This window comes from Dipodomys merriami, unplaced genomic scaffold (genome assembly GCF_024711535.1).
Source record: "Dipodomys merriami isolate MVZ:Mamm:240054 unplaced genomic scaffold, mDipMer1.0.p SCAF_1750, whole genome shotgun sequence".
Classification (NCBI taxonomy): Eukaryota; Metazoa; Chordata; class Mammalia; order Rodentia; family Heteromyidae; genus Dipodomys; species Dipodomys merriami.
The window spans coordinates 1-19,832 of NW_027203105.1; the positions used below are offsets into that span (position 1 = coordinate 1).

The following is a 19,832-nucleotide window of genomic DNA, read 5'->3' on the forward strand; positions in this document are numbered from 1 at the left end:
ATGATTCTGGCTCCTGGTCCTCCTCTTTGCTTTCCTGGTCTGACACACCATTCTCTGGGATGCTGAGCTCTTCTTTAGGCTTTCTTCATTCCCCTCCAGTAACTCCTGCTTTATAGGCTTGCACAAGATAGACTTTTTCTTCATTTTGATATTTGGTTTAGGTTGAGAAAGCTATTTTTTCTCCAATTCAATGCTGTTTGCCTATAAAAATCACAATAAGAAAAACCCAACTAAGACAAGCATCCTTGGTTAAAGGCATTCTAGGTTGTAATCTCTGAACTTTTAGGGCCTACTTTACTCTTGGCTTTGACTGTCTTTTGTCTTCCTTCTCAATCAAACTCTCCCCATCCCCACTGCTAGGACTTGAACTCAGGGCTTAGAATCTGTTCTTGTTTGCTTTTTTTCCCCCTCAAGGTTAGTGATTTTCCACTTGAGCTGCAGTTCCACTTCCATCTTTTTGGTGATTAATTGGAGATAACTAAACCATGATGCTCAGATCTCAGCCTTCTGAGTAGCTAGGATTACTCAATGAATTTTCAGGAAGAGGCATCATGATGTTATGGGATTTCATGAAGTCATAAATATGATGATACCCAAAACCTTGAACAAGGACATTCTCAACTTCACCCCAGCATAACCATTGAAGTGAGGGATTTTAAACACTTATACATTAGTACTGCTCATCCTCCCCTCAGACTTCAGGATCACACATCACTTTTGACTATCAAGCCTCACTGGTTACCTGGAACTCCCAACAACAGTTTCTGCTTTCCTTTTACTTGGAGACCTGAAACTTGAAGATTAGGATTTACTTTGTTCAATTTTGAGTCTCCTCGGTATTTTTCTTCAATTTTTGTTAATCAGTTTTAACTTGAAGTGATACTCTGCTAAGATCAAGGCAACCTAAGACATAGCATATCATTTTTAATTGTCTCTTTGCTTAGTTTACTTTAATCAAAGGATTAAGAAATCTATTATAAGGTTTTTGGTGGGGGTAGCATTGTGAAGGGAAGGGCAAATGGACAAATGTGGTGGAAGTACTTTATGTGCTCCTACAAAAGTAAACAATGAAGGTGGGGGAAAGTGGCTCACAACTTTAATCCTATCTATTCAGAAGGTTGTAAGCAGGAAAAATCAGTGAGTCTTATCTCCAAAAAACTACCAAAAGGCCGGGCGCTGGTGGCTCACGCCTGTAATCCTAGCTACTCAGGAGGCTGAGATCTGAGGATCGCGGTTCAAAGCCAGCCCGGGCAGGAGAGACCGTGAGACTCCTATCTCCAATAAAAACCACCAGAAAACCGGAAGTGGCGCTGTAGCTCAAGTGGTAGAGCGCTCGCCTTGAGCTGAAGAGCTGAGGGACAGCGCCCAGGCCCAGAGTTCAAGCCCCACGACCGACAAAAAAAAAAAAAAAAAAAAAAACTACCAAAAGAAAGGAAATGGGTTGTAGCTCATGTGGTAGCATGCTAAGATTAAGCAAAAGGAGCATAGATATGGTACTCAAGCCCCGAGTTCAAGACCTAGAATAAGCACAAAACAAACTAACAAAACCTGCTGAAATTGCTTTAAGAAGGGTCTATGAGAGAAAAATGGTTAGGGTAGATTTGATTTGGGAACATTTGGTATCTGTCACAGTATATGCGAATAGATCCACTATAGGTTGCTGTGGAAATATTATTCCTTGTTCCATTATGAGCTATTTGGATTCACTATTTCAGTGTGAAGTGATATTTCTTGAGAGAAAATTGTCAGTTTGGAGCCCAGCACTGCTGGATCATGCCTATAGCCTTAGCTGCTCAGGAGGTGGAGATCTGAAGACCAATGTTTGAAGCCAGCCCATGAAAGAAAGTCCATGAGACTCATCTCCAAAAAACTACTAAAACACTCCTGGAAGTGGTGCTGTGACTCAAGTGGCACAGCACTAGTCTTGAGCAAAATTAGCTCAAAGACAGCACCCAAGCCCTCAGTTCTAACCCCAGGATCAGCATATACACAGAAAAATTTTAGTATGACTTCTGAACGAGGTTTTGTACCATTTTTCCATGAGTTCATTTTCAGACAGCACTATGTCCTGTGGGAGGCTTCTGTGTTCTGGCTTACATGGCATTTCTATTAGATGATATGTAATAGGCATCTACACAAAATTCCCTCACTCAAATTATATTCTTCAGTTAACAATCTATTATGGGAAAGAATTGAATTTCCCCATTTGTTTAAGTACTCAATGAATTTAACAGTATAAATTTGTAGATTGCTATTTAAGTTATATTCCATTTCTATTAGTTTACGCTCTTAAAGTTCTTATTCTTAGTTTATGTAAGTATGTATGTATGTATGTATTTTGTTGGCCATGGGGTCTGAACAAAGGGCCTGGGAGCTGTCCCTCAGCTTTTCAGCTCAAGGCTAGTGCTCTACCACTTGAGCCACAGTACCACTTTCTGCTTTTCTGCTTATGTGGTTCTGAGGAATTGAACCCAGGGCCTCATGCATGTGAGGCAAGCACTCTACCATTCAGACACCTTCCCAGCCCCTCTTTGTTTAGTTTTAAAGTGCCTTTAATGACCTTTCTTAATATAAGATGATATAATTCTATAACTATATCTAGTTTTTTTAATAGGTTGATGATTTCCCATAGATTCACCGCCATCAAAAGATACAAAGTATTTCCTTCACCCTTAAAAGAACAGCCAACTTCTGTTTCCTCAGAAGTTGCACAGAGGTTCTTCCTGCAGAGTATCTCATACTTATATCTAACACCATGTGACAGAACAGACAATAACAATGTCTTGTTATTCTGTTATCCTCAGAAAATAAAATGCTATTCAAAAAGACTTTGGACCTTTGTTTCCTCATGTTATTTATAATTTAAGGGAGCTCAATGCCAGACATTACTATTTTCTGTAGTTGTATGTTACAAGATCTACATTCATTCCCATGGAATATTTTATTTTTGTTGGGTGTGGTGGTCCTTGTACTAGGGCTTCAACTCAGGACCTGGTAATGTCACTTCAGATTTTTGCTCAAGGCTGGGACTCTTCCACTTGAGCTACCTCACTGCTTCTGGCTTTTTAGTGTTAACTGGAAATAAGACTGGGTAGGTGATGGAGTGGGTATGACTGTGATACATTGTATCCATGTATGGGAACGTCACAACCTCCTTCTTGTACAACCAATACTTGCTAATAAAAAGAAAGATAATTAGAGGTCTAATTGTTCACAGTAAGTTTCTTGTAATTTCCCTTCTTATGTCTTTCTCATTTTTTTCATGCTAGCATGTGTTCAGTGCTGACCCTTAGCTCTTTTTCTTATGGCTAGTACTTCAGCCACAGCTCTAGTTCATTTTTGCTAGTTAATTGGAAGAAAGAAACTATCTGATATTTGTGCCTAGGTTGTCTCTGAACCTCAGTACTCAGATCACAGCATCCTGAGTAGCTAGGATTACAGGTGAGAGCTACTCAGATCCTTGTTGTCTCCTAAATTATCCCATGTCCATTTCACAATGGCAGTCCATTTCCATGCTTCCCAGCTTTGCAGAACTAGCTTAATTATAATCCAACACCAAGTCTAACCTCACCACAGATGCTATTTTTTGTGTCATTCTCTGACTATAGACACCCTTCTCCTGGCTGATGCATTGCAACAACCTAGATGGCTCTCATACTACGCCACAAGGATAGGAAGCCAGGAAACACTAGCTTAGAAGCTGTAAAATCAGAGGAGCAAAAAGATATCGTAGTGCATTCTGCTGTGATCTTATTCTGATTTAAACAGCCTTGTCATCTATTACCAGGAGTAGCTTTGACATCACATTCTGAGTAGTGACTGGGTGTAAGCTGGTGTGTCCGAGCTGACTATAGTATTGTCCTGAGCCTGTGCAGACTGAAGAGACAAGCCAGTGCCAGTAGCACACACATTGGAATAACAAAGCAACCTATAGTTAGGCATTGCCACTCTTTGTTATAGAGTAATGAATGAATGACTCTCTAATTTCTTGACAAGAAATTCCTGCAGACCCATATGCAGCTGCCTCATCAGAGCAAGTAAAGAGCATGGTGCTGCCTGGAGGAAACACTGTGAGAAGCTGCCAGAAAGCATCTGTTTACTGGACTCATGGGGCTCCTCTGTCCTCTAGAATTAATGACAAATGAGGAGCAAACACCTCCCCCTCTAGGCAGACATACACAGGAAGAGCATTGCCACAGCACAACAGGGGACTCCCAAGACATACACTTGATCTGTGCTGTCAGAACTGAGAGTTTTATTTTTGGGGGGGAGGGTCCGGTTGTGGGGCCTGAACTCTGGGCCTGTGCCCTGTCCCTCAGCTCTTCAGCTCAAGGATAGTGCTCTACCACTTGAGCCAAAGCGCCACTTCCGGCTTTCCATTTTGCTTATATGGTGCTGAAGAATCGAACCCCCGGGACTCAGGCATGCAAGGCAAGAGCTCTACCACTGAGCCAACTTCCCAGCCCCAGAGCTGAGTTTTTAATGACACTTCATCCCACAGTGCTCCCTAAACCTTCAACCCAACCCTGCTCCTTTCATGTCCCTGACAATGTTTAGAGGCATCCAACATCCAGACTGAAGATGTTCCTTCATGTTTGGAGTAAGTCTGATCAGACTTTATATGGATCCACTGCTCAGTCAGGACTCTCGATCCCTCCCATCCCCATTTTGATAATGTGTGTCTCTTGACCTATTCCTGTCTTCTCTTTTCAAGATTCAGTCAGGGCCGGGTACAGGTGGCTCACACCTGTAATCCTAGCTACTTAGAAGTCTGAGATCTGAGGATCGTGGTTCAAAGCCAGCCCAGGGAGGAAAGTCCGTGAGACTCCTATCTCCAATAAACCACCAGAAAACCAGAAGTGGCTCTGTGGCTCAAGTCGTAGAGTGCTAGCCTTGAGTTGAAAAGCTCAGGGACATCACCCAAGCCAAGCCCAGAGATCAAGGCCTATGACTCAAAAATAAATAAATAAATAAATAAAAGAAAGCAAAAACATACAAAGCTCAGAATGGCAAGCAGCTGAAAACAGGATGGAATAAACCAACATTATCTATGACAGTTTTCAGATTATGCAGAGAAATGCCTGCATTGTTGAAGCCCAAGCCCATCTGATAGCTGAGTTTTAGCTGGCTGGCATGCCCATGATGCCAGGTAATGGTATTCACCAATTTTGTGATATTATTGGATGAGACCAATAGGCTTCAAGTTGGGAAGCTGAAAATTTTCTATTGATCTAGAAGGAGAAATATATCAAGACAAGAAATGGGATTAACACAATGCCAAAAGCAAAAGGCCATCCAATCCAAGGAAGACAGAATAACTCTGTCTCTGAAAAGATGATTCTCTCAAAGGAATCCTGAGCTGAGTATGGTGATCTATGTTTGCAATCTCTGAATTTAGGAGGCTGAGTCAGAAGTTAGGTTGAGACTAGCCTAAGTTCCATGCCAAGAGAAGAACACAAAACCAAAGCTCATCTTACAAAATAAAAGAAGGACTGGGAATGTGGCTTAGTAATAGAGTGCTGGCCTAGCACATACATGAAGTCCTGGGTTTGGTTCCTCAGTACCACATAAAGAGAAAGGCTGGAAGTGGTACTGAGGCTTGAGTGGCAGAGTGCTAGTCTTGAGCAAAAGAAACTCAAAATGAATGGTGTTAGGAAAAATGTAAAATTAATGAAATAACATCTCTCTCCCTCCCCTATATCCCTTCCTGCTTTCCTCCCTCCCTCCTTTTCTCAGTACTAGGGTTTATACAAAGGATTTCATGCTTAGGCAGGTGTTTAACTCTTAATCCACACTACGGCCTTTTTGTACTTTAGTTTTTAAGTTAGGGCATCCTGTTTTCTTCCCATCCCAGGACCAGCCTCCCATCTAGCTGAGATTATTGGAATCAGCCCAGCTTGATGATTGTGATCAGATCTCACTTTTTGCCTGGGTTGATCTTGGATTGCAATCCTCTCAATCTATGCCTCCCAAGTAGATGGTACTACAGGAGTGATCTATTATGCTTAGCCTTTAAAATGATCACTTAGAGCTGGGCACAAGTGGCTCCTGCCTGTAATCCTAGCCACTCAGGAAGCTGAGATCTGAGGATCGAGATTCAAATCCAACCAGTGCAGGAAAGACCATGAGACTCTTATCTCCAATAAACCACCAGAAAACCTAAGTGGTCCTGTGGCTCAAGTGGTAGAGTGCTAGCCTTTAGCTGAAGAGCTAAGGGACAGCAGTACCCCGGCCAAGAGTTCAAGTCCCAAGACAGACAAAAAAAATCACTTAGGAAGATAAAAGAAAAACTCCTGAATTCTCACATTTATTTAAATAGCGGCTGCCAGTCATATTTCATAAAGCACTTATGGGGCCCATGAAGTCTTTTATTTTTAAAATACAATAAAATAGTACTAGAGCAGTTGGGATATTGTTCTGCCAGTAACACAACTGTAAGAGCCTCGGAGGGAGCAAGCAAGCCGGCTACAGGCCAGCTCCACCGCCGCTTCTTCTGAGCAGCAAGCAGCCATGACTGGGGCACAGGCTCCTCAGGCCAGACCCTGCAGGCAGGGCAGCCCCTCCAAATCCCTCCAGTGGCTGACCTCAGGCCTCAAAGGCTCCAGCGCCGAGCTTCCTGGGCTCATCCCTAGGCTGGAGGTGCAGTGTGAAACAGCAAAGGAGCCAGCGAGACTCCTCCAGTGTCAGGGCAACCAGGCAGGAGTGGAGCCAAATGGCCAAACTTGCAGCAGCGACTGCAGCAGTTGTTGCTGCCTCGTGCAGCATGGGCCAGGGCTCCTGCAGCTGCTCAGGCACAGCCAGAGGTGGAGAAAAACTCCAGGACTGACACAGCCCCCTTCCACCCAATCTGCCTAAGATCTGGGAGCTGGAGTGGGAGCAGAAGGAGAGGGGTTCATATGGGTGTTGGAGGCATAGGCCTGCAAAACCCCATTTGAGCACCTGTGTGCCCTGAGGGTGGATACAGACATGCATCCCTTCCTTCCAATTTATTTATTTTTGTTGGTTGTGGGGCTTGAACTCTGGGCCTGGACGCTGTCCCTCAGCTCTTCAGCTGAAAGCAAGTGCCCTACCACCTGAGCCACAGGACCACTACCAATTCTTCTCGGGGAGGAAGGGACACCCTTTCCTCCATGCTGGGCAAAGGTTCTGCCCCGGTGCAAGACTCAGGTAATGGTTTGCTCAAAGTACCATTCGTGCTTCATCTACTTAACCACGTAGAACAATGCCTGGAGACCCCCCCCCCATGTGTAAATCACCTGTGCTTTACCTACTTTTACAACCTTGTTTAGTGGAACTGCTCCACATTTGTTGACAAGGATTAGCTTTTTCTGTTTAAACTCTCATTGTCTGTGCTCCCATAAAACTGTTTAACTCTCTGCCCCTGACTGAAGATTTACTTCTCCTGCTTGTGTGCTGTATATAAGCATGTGATGTTCCAATAAATTTTGTCTATACCCACATGGTGTAGTCCCTTCTTGCCTATACCACACATCGTGTTCCCAGATCCCGTTGTGGAAACAGCAACAGATGGGGTTATGCCGGTTGATGCCTCTGACATCTCCCCCCTTTTTTGTTTTTTAAGTACAACCGTAAGCAAGAGATCCTTTGCAGAAGGGATTTGCAGAAACTATTTTGGAATGTAGACAGCAATATCTTGACAAGACATAATGCAATCAATCCTGTAGAAACACTATGGGTAAAACTGTGCCACCAGGTTCGAGGGTCCAATTGGTTTAGCACAGATGCAATTCCCTCAGCCAGACCTTCATATCCCACCCCAGGGAGTTGTGCCAAGAAAGTCTCAATGACTTCCTGCTGTAACTAGTGGATGTCCCAAGTCAAATTTCCTTGCAAGACTGGCAGGTGGTAGTGAAGTCCCTGCCAAGTAATGTTAGAAGTGTTGAATCAAGTAGGAGTGATGCACAGTTTATTGAGCTCTAATCACACTTGAAGGTTAGCTGTTTCTGCAGATCAATTATCTGGTCTCCCATCCACTGCACCGTGTGTTGCAGGGTGTTCAGACGGGAATCAATGTCCTGTTTAATATTGTGCTGATGAGTCCATAGCTGGTGACAGTCCAGCCACTTCTCTACAAAGTCCTTGGTTTGGATGGAGGAATGCAGGGCCACTCCGGCAGTCGCAGCAGTCATGGTGATAGCAGTCATTTCAAGGATCACAGCTACACTCAGACCCAGGAATCTCCTAGTTCTCTTCAGCAGTTGCTGGAAGACTCCTGTCAACAAACCAACAGTGGGGCTCTCCTGCCAAGGTCGGGTGAGGTTAACAGGCACCCAGACCCCTAAGCGAGATCTTAATATCAGGAGAGACTGAGAAGGCATATTAAAAGAAATAGTATGATTTAAGCATGTAAAGAGTCCAGGCTGCGTGGGTTCTCATTGATTGACACTGTCCCTGTGGGCTAGGACATAGGAAAGTTTAATACAACCCTGTACAGTAAAAGAATGGTTCCTGTAAAATGTATAATTTGCCTCATGGGCCCTAGTAAAGTGACCAATCCAATTCTGAGTTGTATAAAATTGGGTGGCAAGTTTTATAAATGCCACTGCTCAGGCCCTAAGTGTCCCCTGAAGTTTATATGTGGCCTACGAGGCACAAGGCCTCCATCATGTCAGGTGAGCAAGCCAATGGGTTCTACATGATTTATAACTCCATTGTATAGACGTCACCATCAGAAGAATTATTAGTATACCAATCACCAACATGCTTTTCAGAATAATTGGCAATGAAACATCCATGAGGACCTCAATCTATAAATGAGATGTTATCATTATGCTGTATAATCTTTCCTCTAGGGTTTTGACACTGAGACCACTGAATAGAAACATAAACAAAATTCAATAATTAATGTCCTGGCATACTAGGTTAGGTGGTCGCCCAGTCTTATTTGTATAAGAATGATCCTTACCAATAAAATTTAAGGAAATTGTGCTGAATAGCCCCATATGATTGTTGATTTTATCATCAGGCAAGATGTATGCCCATACCTGTCTTCTGGTTGGTAAGCAAGGTGATGTCCCTAAACACAGTGGTAAAGACTCAAATCCTAAGGAAATAATATAAGGTATGCCTTCCTCACCTGGATGAGTAGGGTCTGCATGATCCCATGGTGGAGGAAAATACATGCTGTCATTTGTATACGCCACCGGACCTTGGTCTAGCTAATCCACTAATTTTAACAATGGTCGGTGAGTGACATAGGCCCAATATGCATGTTCACTACTCACTGCAGAAGTATTCACAAGCAGTGCAATCATGGCCAAAACAGATATTCAGGTATTCTAGGGGTTTTTGTACTGACCAGGGTGGCTTCGGTCTTGTGTCAACACCTTATTCTGACCCCATGTTGCTGGGGTCAAGCTGGTTTTCTTAAGATAAGGATGATGGCTTCCTCCAGACTTCAACCTTAGGTCTGCAAATCTGCGTACTAGATGTTCTTCCTCAGGGTTGTGTTGTGTTGTTTTTGCTTCTCTGGAGGTCGGATGAGTCAAAAAGGGACCCAGATGTTGCCAGTAGATCCATCTGGAATGATAGAAACGCTATTTTCACTTATGGGGCATTAGTCTTATTCTTCATTGATTAAATTTTTTAAACCATATGGGAATAGATAGTGAGGTGGTGCTAGAGGGATAAAATGCTTTTCAGCTTTAGTGAAAGGATCACTTTGAGTGAAATTTTAAAAATTTAGAGTAAATAAGGTTAAGGCAAAAGTTCCCTTGGGGATTCCCCTTTTTTGTTTTTTTAATAATTGAAGCTTAAATGTTTTATGGGTGTGTAAACAGTTGGCATTAGTCTACACAGGTTCATTAAAGAAGTTTTACCTAGGGACTAACTTTAGTAAACTCCCCTAATATTTTTCTGATTGTACACTGGCTTTTAGAATATGGTGTGGGGTAGTTTGTCAAGGTGACAACTTTTTACTAATTACATTTTATTCCAAACTAGAGTTTAGGCATAATTTTTTAACTTTTCATAACTGTATGGACCCTTTGGGGGGCGGCTATAGCAGCATAGCCTGTTTAGTACTTTGGTTTGTAAAAGATTTAAATAGTCTAGGATGTTTAAAGGTAAGCTCCATAAGAAGTTCCACTTGTAGGTGTTCAGTGGCAGTTTTGTAATTGACAAACAAGTTATAAAAGCAGACCTAACAGTTAGTGATTACAAATTGCATCAAGGCAAATAGGGTGGTTGAGTCCACACAACTGCCTGTAGACATCCTGGTATCTAGGCTGGAGATGGGGGCATTGCACCCAGCTTCAAGGCCTGGAGGTGGGACAAGTCTTACCTTGAAATCCTAGGAAAACATTACCTCCCCAAATGGGCGAAAGCATTGTTTAGCTCCTCAAATAGCCTAGGTGGGACAGGCAGGCCATCCTTTGGAATACAGATGTTTAGTGTAGCTCCTGGTGCTTAACTCTCTACTTAAGCCCTTATCTTTGAAAATTTAACATTTGGTCTAAATCCTGATATAAATGATCTTTTTAGTAATTATCAGACCACAATTTTGTTTTATTTTGGTGTTTATACCAATGTTTCTCTGCTTACCTGGGACTTATTTGTCTCAGTTAAATTTGAATTTTCTCCTTCCTTGTTCTGATTAATACCCTATCTCTTTACTTTTGATCTGGTCCTAACAATTTCATATTTTATTCTTAAACAAATTTATTTGTTTAGTGTCAGCCCAGAATTTACTGCCAATTAGGGTTTTAAGCACATACAGAGCAGTTTGGATTTAAGCTATTCCCCACAATTCACAACCTCAGCCTTTTACAGCCAACTATTACAAATGGTTGACAAGTTCTTGCCCAGTTATGCATGCTTATAAAGTAGCTTGCCATGACCTCCAGCTCTGATCAATTTTAGAAGAGCCAAACATTATTGCCAAAGTCCCAGGAGTGCCTCTTTCTATGTTAGGGTAAACGCAACCTTGACATTTCCCTTGGTCACTGGACTTGAACTTAGTGCCTGAGTGCTGTTTTTCAGCTCTCCAGTGCAAGGATTGCACTTTGCCACTTCGGACTCCAAAGCAACTCTGCCCGCTTTTTTGGCACTCTGCTGGCTAGTTAGAGATGATAATCTTTCTCTGCCTGGACTGGCTTTGAACTGCAGTTTGTAGATCGCTCACCTTTGGTCCTCAGCTCCACCCTCATCTGGGCCCCCTCCCATTTCTGGAGTTCCCTCCATACAACTGGTCTCTCCCTCTCTCCACCCAGACCCACCTGAACTCCCATCTACCTCACTTCCTTTTCTCTCAGATACTTCTGCTACCAGGATGATGATGGAGGTCATGTGCTCCCTCTTGGGGGAAATATGGCTCCTCTAATAAACCTTGTAATAATCTTTCTCCTTTGCCTGCCTGCCTCTGCATGGTCCCATAGGATGGATGTGTCTGATCCTCTTTCACTGGTGGCTCCATACTGGGATAGGTTCCCCAGTGCATTTGCTCCCCCTGCACTTCAGAAGGGAGTTCAAACAGCTGCCCTGGGACCTATTCTGAGATCCTTCACTCCAGTCACCAGAGGACCATCAAGGTAACTTTCTCCTGACTGAGTGCTCTACCAGCCCATCCAGCCCCACTAATTAATTCCCACTCCAGGGTAAGTGACAAGTTTGTCTGAGGTCAGGGTTTCTGATTCCAATATCAGTGGTAAGGCCACCTGAGCCTTTCTGGGCTAACTGAGCCCCACCCTCACCATCTGACCAAAAACTTGGCCAAGTGCTGGAATTAGCCACTAGAGGCCTACCATGGCCCAAGGACCCACCTTGGACCAACATAAGGACAGTCTCCACTGGTGGGGCCACCACCTATTTAGGAGCCAACCTGCACTGCAGAGGACACTCTACTCTAGGCACATGGCTTCAGGTCACTTACCATGGGAAGGACACTAAATTTCTTTACATTAAGGCCACCTGGCCTTGGAGGGCTGTTGAGTCCCCATCATTAAATTTGGCCCCACATTTAAAACTCCACTTCTGAGAGTGCTTGAGCAAGTAGCTCTCTCTCTCTCTCTCTCTCTCCCTCCCCTTAAACTTTGCCTCTTGCCAAAATTACCTGCTTGTAACCTCTTTCACAAGTATTTCATATGCTAAACGCTTTGGTTAAGCCCTGGAAGAATGTAACCAGTAATTGCTTGTTTCTACTCATTAGATAGAAAATGGGTGAGTTTAAGTCTAAACTCCCTGAAATAAAGGCCAACAAGTTTGGATATTACCAAAAGTGTATTAATCTTCTCTCTAGCATTGAGCAAGTGGTGGATGTGCCAAATTGGCATCTTGGTACTTCAGCTTAGTACTACCCCTTCCTCCTCCCCTGTCCTGTGGTGCCATTATGCTAGGCCAAGTGTATGTTCCTATTGCCTCCTGTTCACTAGGTTTCTTGTTGGCAAAGTTTTGTATTTTAAAATGACCACATGGTTCCATCATAATTAGAAAATTAGTTCCACTAAAATTTCAAAACTTTAAAAGTCTATTTTAAAATCTAAGCACGCTCTATAATCTGTGCACAAACATGTCTGTCTGTGTCTTATTTGACTATATGTAAGTGATTATGGTTTCAAGGTTACTCTGCCTACTAAAAATCTTTGTCAATGGAAGCTGTGAATTAATCTAAATTGCTTTAAAACTTTGTGACCTGACTAAGCCAAAGAAAAAACAGGCAGTTTTAAAAGACCTTGGAAAAGGACTTAAAAAAGACAATGTCCTTTACAAAGTAAATGAAATTGGTAACTAAGTTTGCTGTGAATTATGTCATTCCTATGTCCATTTATGCTAAGAGTTAACTATTGTTCACTGACCATGGCTAGTAAACTAAAGCTAAGGGTTTCATTCTCTGTTTTCTCCCCTGTGTGCCGATCAACTTCAATTAAGATCAAGGGACCAGAGTGACTATGCCCAGTCACAGCTGCCTAAACCAGTGGCACCAGCCTGCAAAAGCCAGTGTAAACCAGGTCTCTAACCAGTATATGTAGAAATATTGCAGGTTACCAACAGGAGGTGCAACAGTCCATACATGTTGGGAGATGCCACAGTCTCTCTCAGACTCTGGCCTTGCTTCATCTCACATGACCAAAAGCCTGTTAATTAAGGGTAAAACACAAGACACATTAGATATTTGGTTCTGTAAATGTTCATCGCCAGAAGTTAGACCATACGGGGTGTATGAGCAAAGGATAGAAATTGATTTCTATACTATTTTACAATTGGAGGTAAATTCCTAAAGGTAACAAAGACTGCAGAAAAAAAATATGGCCACTCTTTCTATTCACTGCCCACAGGACAGCCTACAGGCAAAGAATATACAGCCCAGTGTTTCAATGATGCATTTAAATGCAAATTAAAATAACTTTACAAAAAGGATTTAAAATGACATCCCCCTTGCAAAAATTTGAGAAGTTGTGGGGAGTGGCTGGCCTCCCAGACAAGTTTAAAAGATAAAATTTTCCTAAAGGTTTATTTCAAAGTAAAAAGAAATAGGATTATTCTAGTTTGCCCCTAAAATTTTTTGTAACAGTTGCCGGAAGGCCCACAGTAAAAGATAGGACAAGTTTGTCAAATGTAATTTAATAAGTAAAACCATGCTTATAAAACTACTTCCAGCCGGGCGCTGGTGGCTCACGCCTGTAATCCTAGCTACTCAGGAGGCTGAGATCTGAGGATCACGGTTCAAAGCCAGCCCGGGCAGGAAAGACCGTGAGACTCCTATCTCCAATAAACCACCAGAAAACCGGAAGTGGCTCTGTAGCTCAAGTGGTAGAGCGCTCGCCTTGAGCTGAAGAGCTGAGGGACAGCGCCCAGGCCCAGAGTTCAAGCCCCATGACCGACAAAAAAAAAAAAAAAAAAAAAAAAAAACTACTTCCAATGACCATCTTTGTTGCTTTTAATTGGAGTAAAAGTGACTGTTTGTAAAAAAAAAAAAAAAAAAAAAAAAAAACTCATTGATCTGCAGTTTGAAGCCAGTCCAGGCACAGGCAGACTAAAGTCCCTGTGAGATTGTCATCTCTAATCTGCCAACAGAGTGCTCAAAGCTGAGTTGTTTTGGAGTTTAAAGTGGCCAAGTGCTAGTCCTGAGCTGGAGAGCTGAGGGACAGCACTCAAACCCTGAGTTCAAGTCCAGCGACTGACCAAGGAAAGTGCCAAAGATGTATTTATCCCAACATAAGAAAGGCACTCCAGGGACCCTGACAATGTTAAAACATCCAGAGGCAATTACAAACAAATGTTTGGATGACAAAAGTGGTATCAGGTCCTGAGTTACTTGAGCTTGGTCCTCCAAAAAATTGATCAAGCCAGAAGGTCATAGAAAGATAAGTTTGTAAACATGCCTATCACCCATGTTGGTCTAACTGGGCAAAACTTTCCAGAGATCTGTGATAGTGGGTAATAAAAGCTAAGATTGTAGAATGTAAATCCCAAAACCCCTGTATCTCCTCAAAGTCCTAATTGGCAGTAACTTTTGAGCTGGTTAAATTCATCTGTTGAAAAGCTTGTAGAGCTGAGATTATGTTCCTATTGAGATCTGTCTAAAGGCCTACATAGGTAGGCATTCCTCTGCCAGACAGAAAATGCTTTTATAAACCAGGGTGTTAAACAGGCTATGCTGCTGTAGCCCAAGAAAAGGCCTGTACATTTGTTATAGGTTAAATGTTGTCTATAAGCCACTTTAAGCAGGCTACCCAGAGGCAGTGGGTCATAGAGTGCCAATCAGTCTCAGGTTAAAAGCATCTACTGGGCTTTCTTTTAAAAATCTCTGACAAGTAATTGTTAGTCAATTGTGAACAAGTTATAGGTAACCTCCATTTCATTGATCTCCTTGTTGCTTTAACTGGAAATAAAAAGAGCTTTTGTAAGAAAGTTCAAAGCCATCCTGGGCACACAAAAAAAAATCCTTCTAAAACTCCATCTCCCTACTAATCAGCACAGAACCAGGACTATCCAGCCAAAGGCTGAAAGTGGCATTGTGACTCTAAGTAGTAGAGCATTAGCCTGGAACAGAAGGACTCAGGGACAGTGCCCAGGCCTTGAGTCCAAACTGTAAATGCCAACCGGGACAAGCTATCCCAGGAATGGATGTTGAGACAATGGCCAGGACAAAGTCAGTCCTGACCATGGAAAACCATGGAAAAGAGTAAGAGATGCTACCCTAAATGGAGTCACTTTATGCTTTATGCATTGTTTCTGGCAAAACTGGGGCTTCAGCTTCCACCCCCACTACAAAGGCAGAGGAGGGGTCCCGCAGAGCAGTGGGGACCTCACAGATGAAGTCCTTCAGGGGAGGGGGCCTCACAGAAGAGGCTGCAAAAAGGGGTGTACCTCACTGGGAGGCCGCAGAAGTGAGAGTGCATTGTGGGGAGGCCACAGAAGTGAGAGTGCCTTGTGGGGGAGGCCGCAAAAGAGGGGAGGGCCTCACAGGGGAGACTGCAGAGGAGGGGAAACTGCAAAGGCACGGAGGAGGAGTTTAAACTTAAACTCATCCATACTTTTACCTTCAGTTACAAGGGAGAGGGAAAGAGGGAGAGGGAGAGGGAGAGAGGAAGAGAGGGAGAGAGGGAGAGAGAGAGAGCCAGAGCTATCTGCCCAAGCACTCACAGAAGTGGAGTTTTAAATTTGGGGCAAAATTTGATTGAAGGGCTCAGCAGCCCTCCAAGGCCCAGGTGACCTTAATGTAAAGAAATTTAGTGTCCTACCCATGGTAAGGGACCTGATTCCACGGGTCTATATTAGAGTGTTCTCCACAGTACAGGTTGGCTCCTAAAGGGGGTGGTGGCCTTGCCAGTGGAGAATGTCTTCATGTTTGTCCATTTGCATTCCTTGGGCCATGGAGGAGGGTTCCTTGGGCCAAGGTAGGCCCCTGGCACTTGGCTAAGGTTTGGCTCTGATGAGGGGAAGGGGGGCTCGGTAAGTCACAGAGGCCCAGGTGGCCTTACCACTGAGATATCAGAATCAGAAACCCAGACCTCAGATAAACTGGTCACTTACCCTGGAGTGGGATTTAATTAGCAGTGTTGGATAGGCTGGTAGAGCGCTCAGTCAGGAGAAAGTTACCTTTGTGATCCTCTGGTGACTGGCATATAGGATCTCAGGATGGGTCCCAGGGAAGCTGGTTGAACCTCCTTCCGAAGTGGAGGGAGGATCAAACCCACTGGGGAGCCCATCCCCACAGGGGCGACCAATGTAAGAGGATTAGAAAAAATCCATGCAAGGGGACCATGCAGAAGCAGGAAGGCAAAGGAGAAAGATTATTACAAGGTTTTTTAGAGGACCCATATTTCCCCCAAGAGGGAGCACATGACCTCCATCACTATCCTGGTAGCATGAGGATCTGAGGGAAAAGGAAGTGAGGTAGATGGGAGTCCAGGTGGGTCTGGGCAGAGAGAGGGAGGGGTCAGTTGTATGGAGGGAACTCCAGAAATGGGAGGGGGCCCAGGTGTAGGTGCTCATACTTCGAGCTCATGAATCTACCTGATTCTGGGGCCTGGATGAGTTGCCTTGATCTCTTCTAAGTCATTTACCATATGAGGCTTTTCTGAACTCATACATCACTGCAAATTGCTAGCATTCCTCCCTAGCACATCACTCAATATATTTTTTCCATCATATATTTAAACATATTTATGTGTATACATTCTCTACCCTCCCCCAACCCCACACACAAAGGCATAGACCTTCAAAACAAAGCTTTTCTTTTTTTCCTTGCTACAGTGTCTAGAACCTAATAAACTCAATAGATACAAAAGAGTGAGCTGGGTACTAGTGTCACACATATTCAGGAAACTGAGATCTAGAATCACTTTTTCCATTTATTTCCCATTTTGATTAAAATTTAAGCATTAAAGGAACTTCAAGACTTCCTTTTTTCTGGAGGTTTCCTTCACTCCCTTTCACCTAGTCCAGCTCAACCTATGTCCCCCTGGGGGCTTTGGCATCCCAGAAAATCCACAGTCCCCCAGACCCCAGTTAAATTCAGAGAGAATCCAGCATTGCCTTTAGTCATGTGGTGGGCAGAGCAGAAAGCATCCACCACGTGTGCTACCCAACACCTCTAATCCACACCAGTGCCACTTCCATACTCCTAGCCACATGAGCAGCATTGTGTCACCGTCGCTTGCACTGGCATAGGCTTCCGTGGTCATCAGGACAGATGTCCTGAGAGTTATTTCATCTGCACAAGGTGCCATTTCCTGGGTCCAGGTATATTGCTGATCTGGGAAATCACTGGCATTGGAGCAAGCCAGGGCTGCTGCAACCGCACTGTAGGATGCATCTCTCTGCAGCAAAACCTGAGGCCCTTCCTTCCTAGACACAATGGAGATCCTAGAAAATTCCCTGCTTGTCCCTAGATGAGTCCATGAATATATCTACAGCCCTCATCTGTCAGAAATGAACAAAGAGTACAGAATTGTTCAAGTCATTTTCCTTCTTCACAGAAGGGTGCACTATCATCCTGGCCCCCCAGAGCGAGGCAGCACACCAAATGGGGGGATCCACTTGGTTTTCATCCCAACCTAGGAATGATATTATCCCTTCTCATGTTGCTAAGGAGTCAGGATCACATCTTTGTAAACAATCGGTTACCAGGGTAATAGGGTCATAGAAGGAAGACAAGTCATTCTAACCATCAGTGGACCATCCCTAGTCAGGAGGCAGTGTACTTTGGGAGGCTATTGCTCAAAAACAAACATCCTTTTTACCTGTTAATGAAACTGCAAATCCACTGCACCTCACCTTTGTCATTACAACAACAACAACAAAAAGAAAAAGAAAAGGGTGTTTTGGATTTTCTTGTCAGGACTGGCTTGAAACCACAATCCTCAGATTTCAACCTCCTGAGTAGTGCCAAGATTTTTTATGAGACAATTCTCTCAAATTAACCACCAAGAAAGAAGCAAAAAGGAATAAAGAAAAGTCCAGGACTTGAGCTGAGGCTCAACTGGAAGATAATGGACAGCACCCATGCCCTGATTTCAAACCTATGACCAGCACATCATGATCATCATGATCATGATCATCATCATCATCATCATCATCATCATCATCATCATCATCATCATCATCATGTGAATAAAAAGACTGTAAGAGCCTATTAAGAATATTAAAATTGAGGGCTGGGAAGGTGGCTCAGTGGTAGAGCTCTTGCCTTGCATGCATGAGGCCCTGGGTTTGATTCCTCAGCACCTTATATCAAAAAAGAAAAAAGCCGGAAGTGGCACTGTGGCTCAAGTGGTAGAGCACTAGCCTTGAGCTGAAGAGCTGAGGATAGCACCCAGGCCCAGAGTTCAAGCCCCATGACCAAACAAAAAAATATTAAAATTGAGTGAGCCAGGCACTTTTTGGTGGCTGACATGTAATGCCAGTTAGGAGCATGAAATCTCAGGATGGTGGTTAAAAGCCCACCTGGGCAGGAAATTCCATGAGGCTCTGATCTCCAACTAACCAGCAAAAATGCCAGAAGTAGAGCTGTGGTTCAAGTGGTAAAGCAACAGCCTTGAATGAAAAAGCAAAATAACAGTGACCAGGCCCAGATACATAGGGTAGGACTACTACTAAGTAATCAATTAAATACAAATACACAAATAAAAATCAGAGTGGAAGATGAGCACAAAAGCCAAGAGAATTGGTGGTTTACACCTGGAGCTCAAGCTACACAAAAGACAGAACTTGAAGATCTGGGTTCCAAGGCAACTGAGGCAGAAAAGTCCCTTAGGAATTTGTGAGTATGTATCAGGTGTGGGTCTTGAACCCAGGGGTTGAAATAGAATTTTTTTTTTCTTAAAGGTAGCATTCTACCACTTCCTTTCTTTGGGGGATGAAATGGAGATAAGTTTTATGGACTTACCTGCCTGGGCTTTCAACCCCAATCCTCAGATTTCAGGTGCTGATACAGTACTCTTATCTTCTATGAGATTTTTTATCTTCCATGAACTGCCAAAAAGTAAAAGAAGCCAGAAGTTGATCTGTGTGGCTCAAGCCACAGAGACTGCTTGCTTTGAGGGAAAATGAACAACAAAATCCCTCATACACAGTGGCCCTGCCCTGGTTTCAAACCCAGGAAGTGACCAGGCCCTATGTTCAAGCCCTAGGACCACCACCACCAGCAACAAAAGAATGACTCAGGGACAGGGACTAGGCCCTGAATACAAAGCCTAGAAACAGCATTAAAAATAAAAGAAAAACAAATTCAGAGACTGTGGCTAGGCTCCAGAGTTCAAGGTCTACAACCAGCACCAGGACGGACACACACACACACACACACACACACACACACACACACACACACACACACACGAAATGAACAATATAATAAGAAGGCAAAAGAAGAAGAGCGAAGTCAATGAAATATTTTTAAGTAGTGGCTCATGCCTATAATCCTAGCTACTGTGGAAGCTGAAATTTTAGGATTGTGGTTCATAATCAACCTGGGCAGGAAGCTCCATGACACTTGGTTTTATGTGTGCTAGTCCTGGGGCCTGAACTTGTGCTGTTTTGCACAAGACTAGAACTATTCTACTTCCAAGCTCTTGGTGATTAATTGGAGATGAGAGTCTCAACAACTTTCCTGCCCTGGCTGGCTTTGAACCACCATCCTCTGATTTTAGAGCCTGGCTAATGTCCCTGTCTTCCCATGAGAATCTTTCTTTTTTTGGGGTTGGTCATGGGGCTTGAACTCGGCCTGCACACTGTCCCTAAGCTCTTCAGCTCAAGGCTAGTGCTCTACCACTTGAGCCACAGGGCCACTTCTGGTTTTCTGGTGATTTAGTGGAGATAATTGTCTCATGGACTTTCCTTCCCAGTCTGGCTTTGAACTGCAATCCTCAGAT

At 43.6% G+C, this 19,832-nt stretch overlaps 1 protein-coding gene across 9 annotated transcripts in view; it reads right to left on the reverse strand.

Moving 5' to 3' along the window:
* Positions 1–14: 14 nt before the first annotated feature.
* LOC138829700 (endogenous retrovirus group K member 18 Env polyprotein-like) overlaps positions 15–19,832 on the reverse strand; it is a 48,425-nt gene continuing 28,607 nt past the window's right edge. For 4 of the 9 annotated variants that reach the window (XM_070026176.1, XM_070026175.1, XM_070026174.1 and 1 more), the window contains 4 exons: positions 18,851–18,936; positions 13,007–13,091; positions 9,320–9,540; positions 6,280–8,233 (listed from right to left, as the gene is read on the reverse strand). In XM_070026176.1, the coding sequence (XP_069882277.1) occupies positions 7,938–8,233; positions 9,320–9,540; positions 13,007–13,074 (585 nt within the window). In that variant the 5' untranslated portion in view covers positions 13,075–13,091; positions 18,851–18,936 and the 3' untranslated portion in view covers positions 6,280–7,937. Of the gene's footprint in view, positions 202–6,279; positions 9,541–13,002; positions 13,092–18,850; positions 19,217–19,832 lie in introns of those variants that run through there. The other 5 variants (XM_070026172.1, XR_011372695.1, XR_011372696.1 and 2 more) reach the window with 5 other exon arrangements.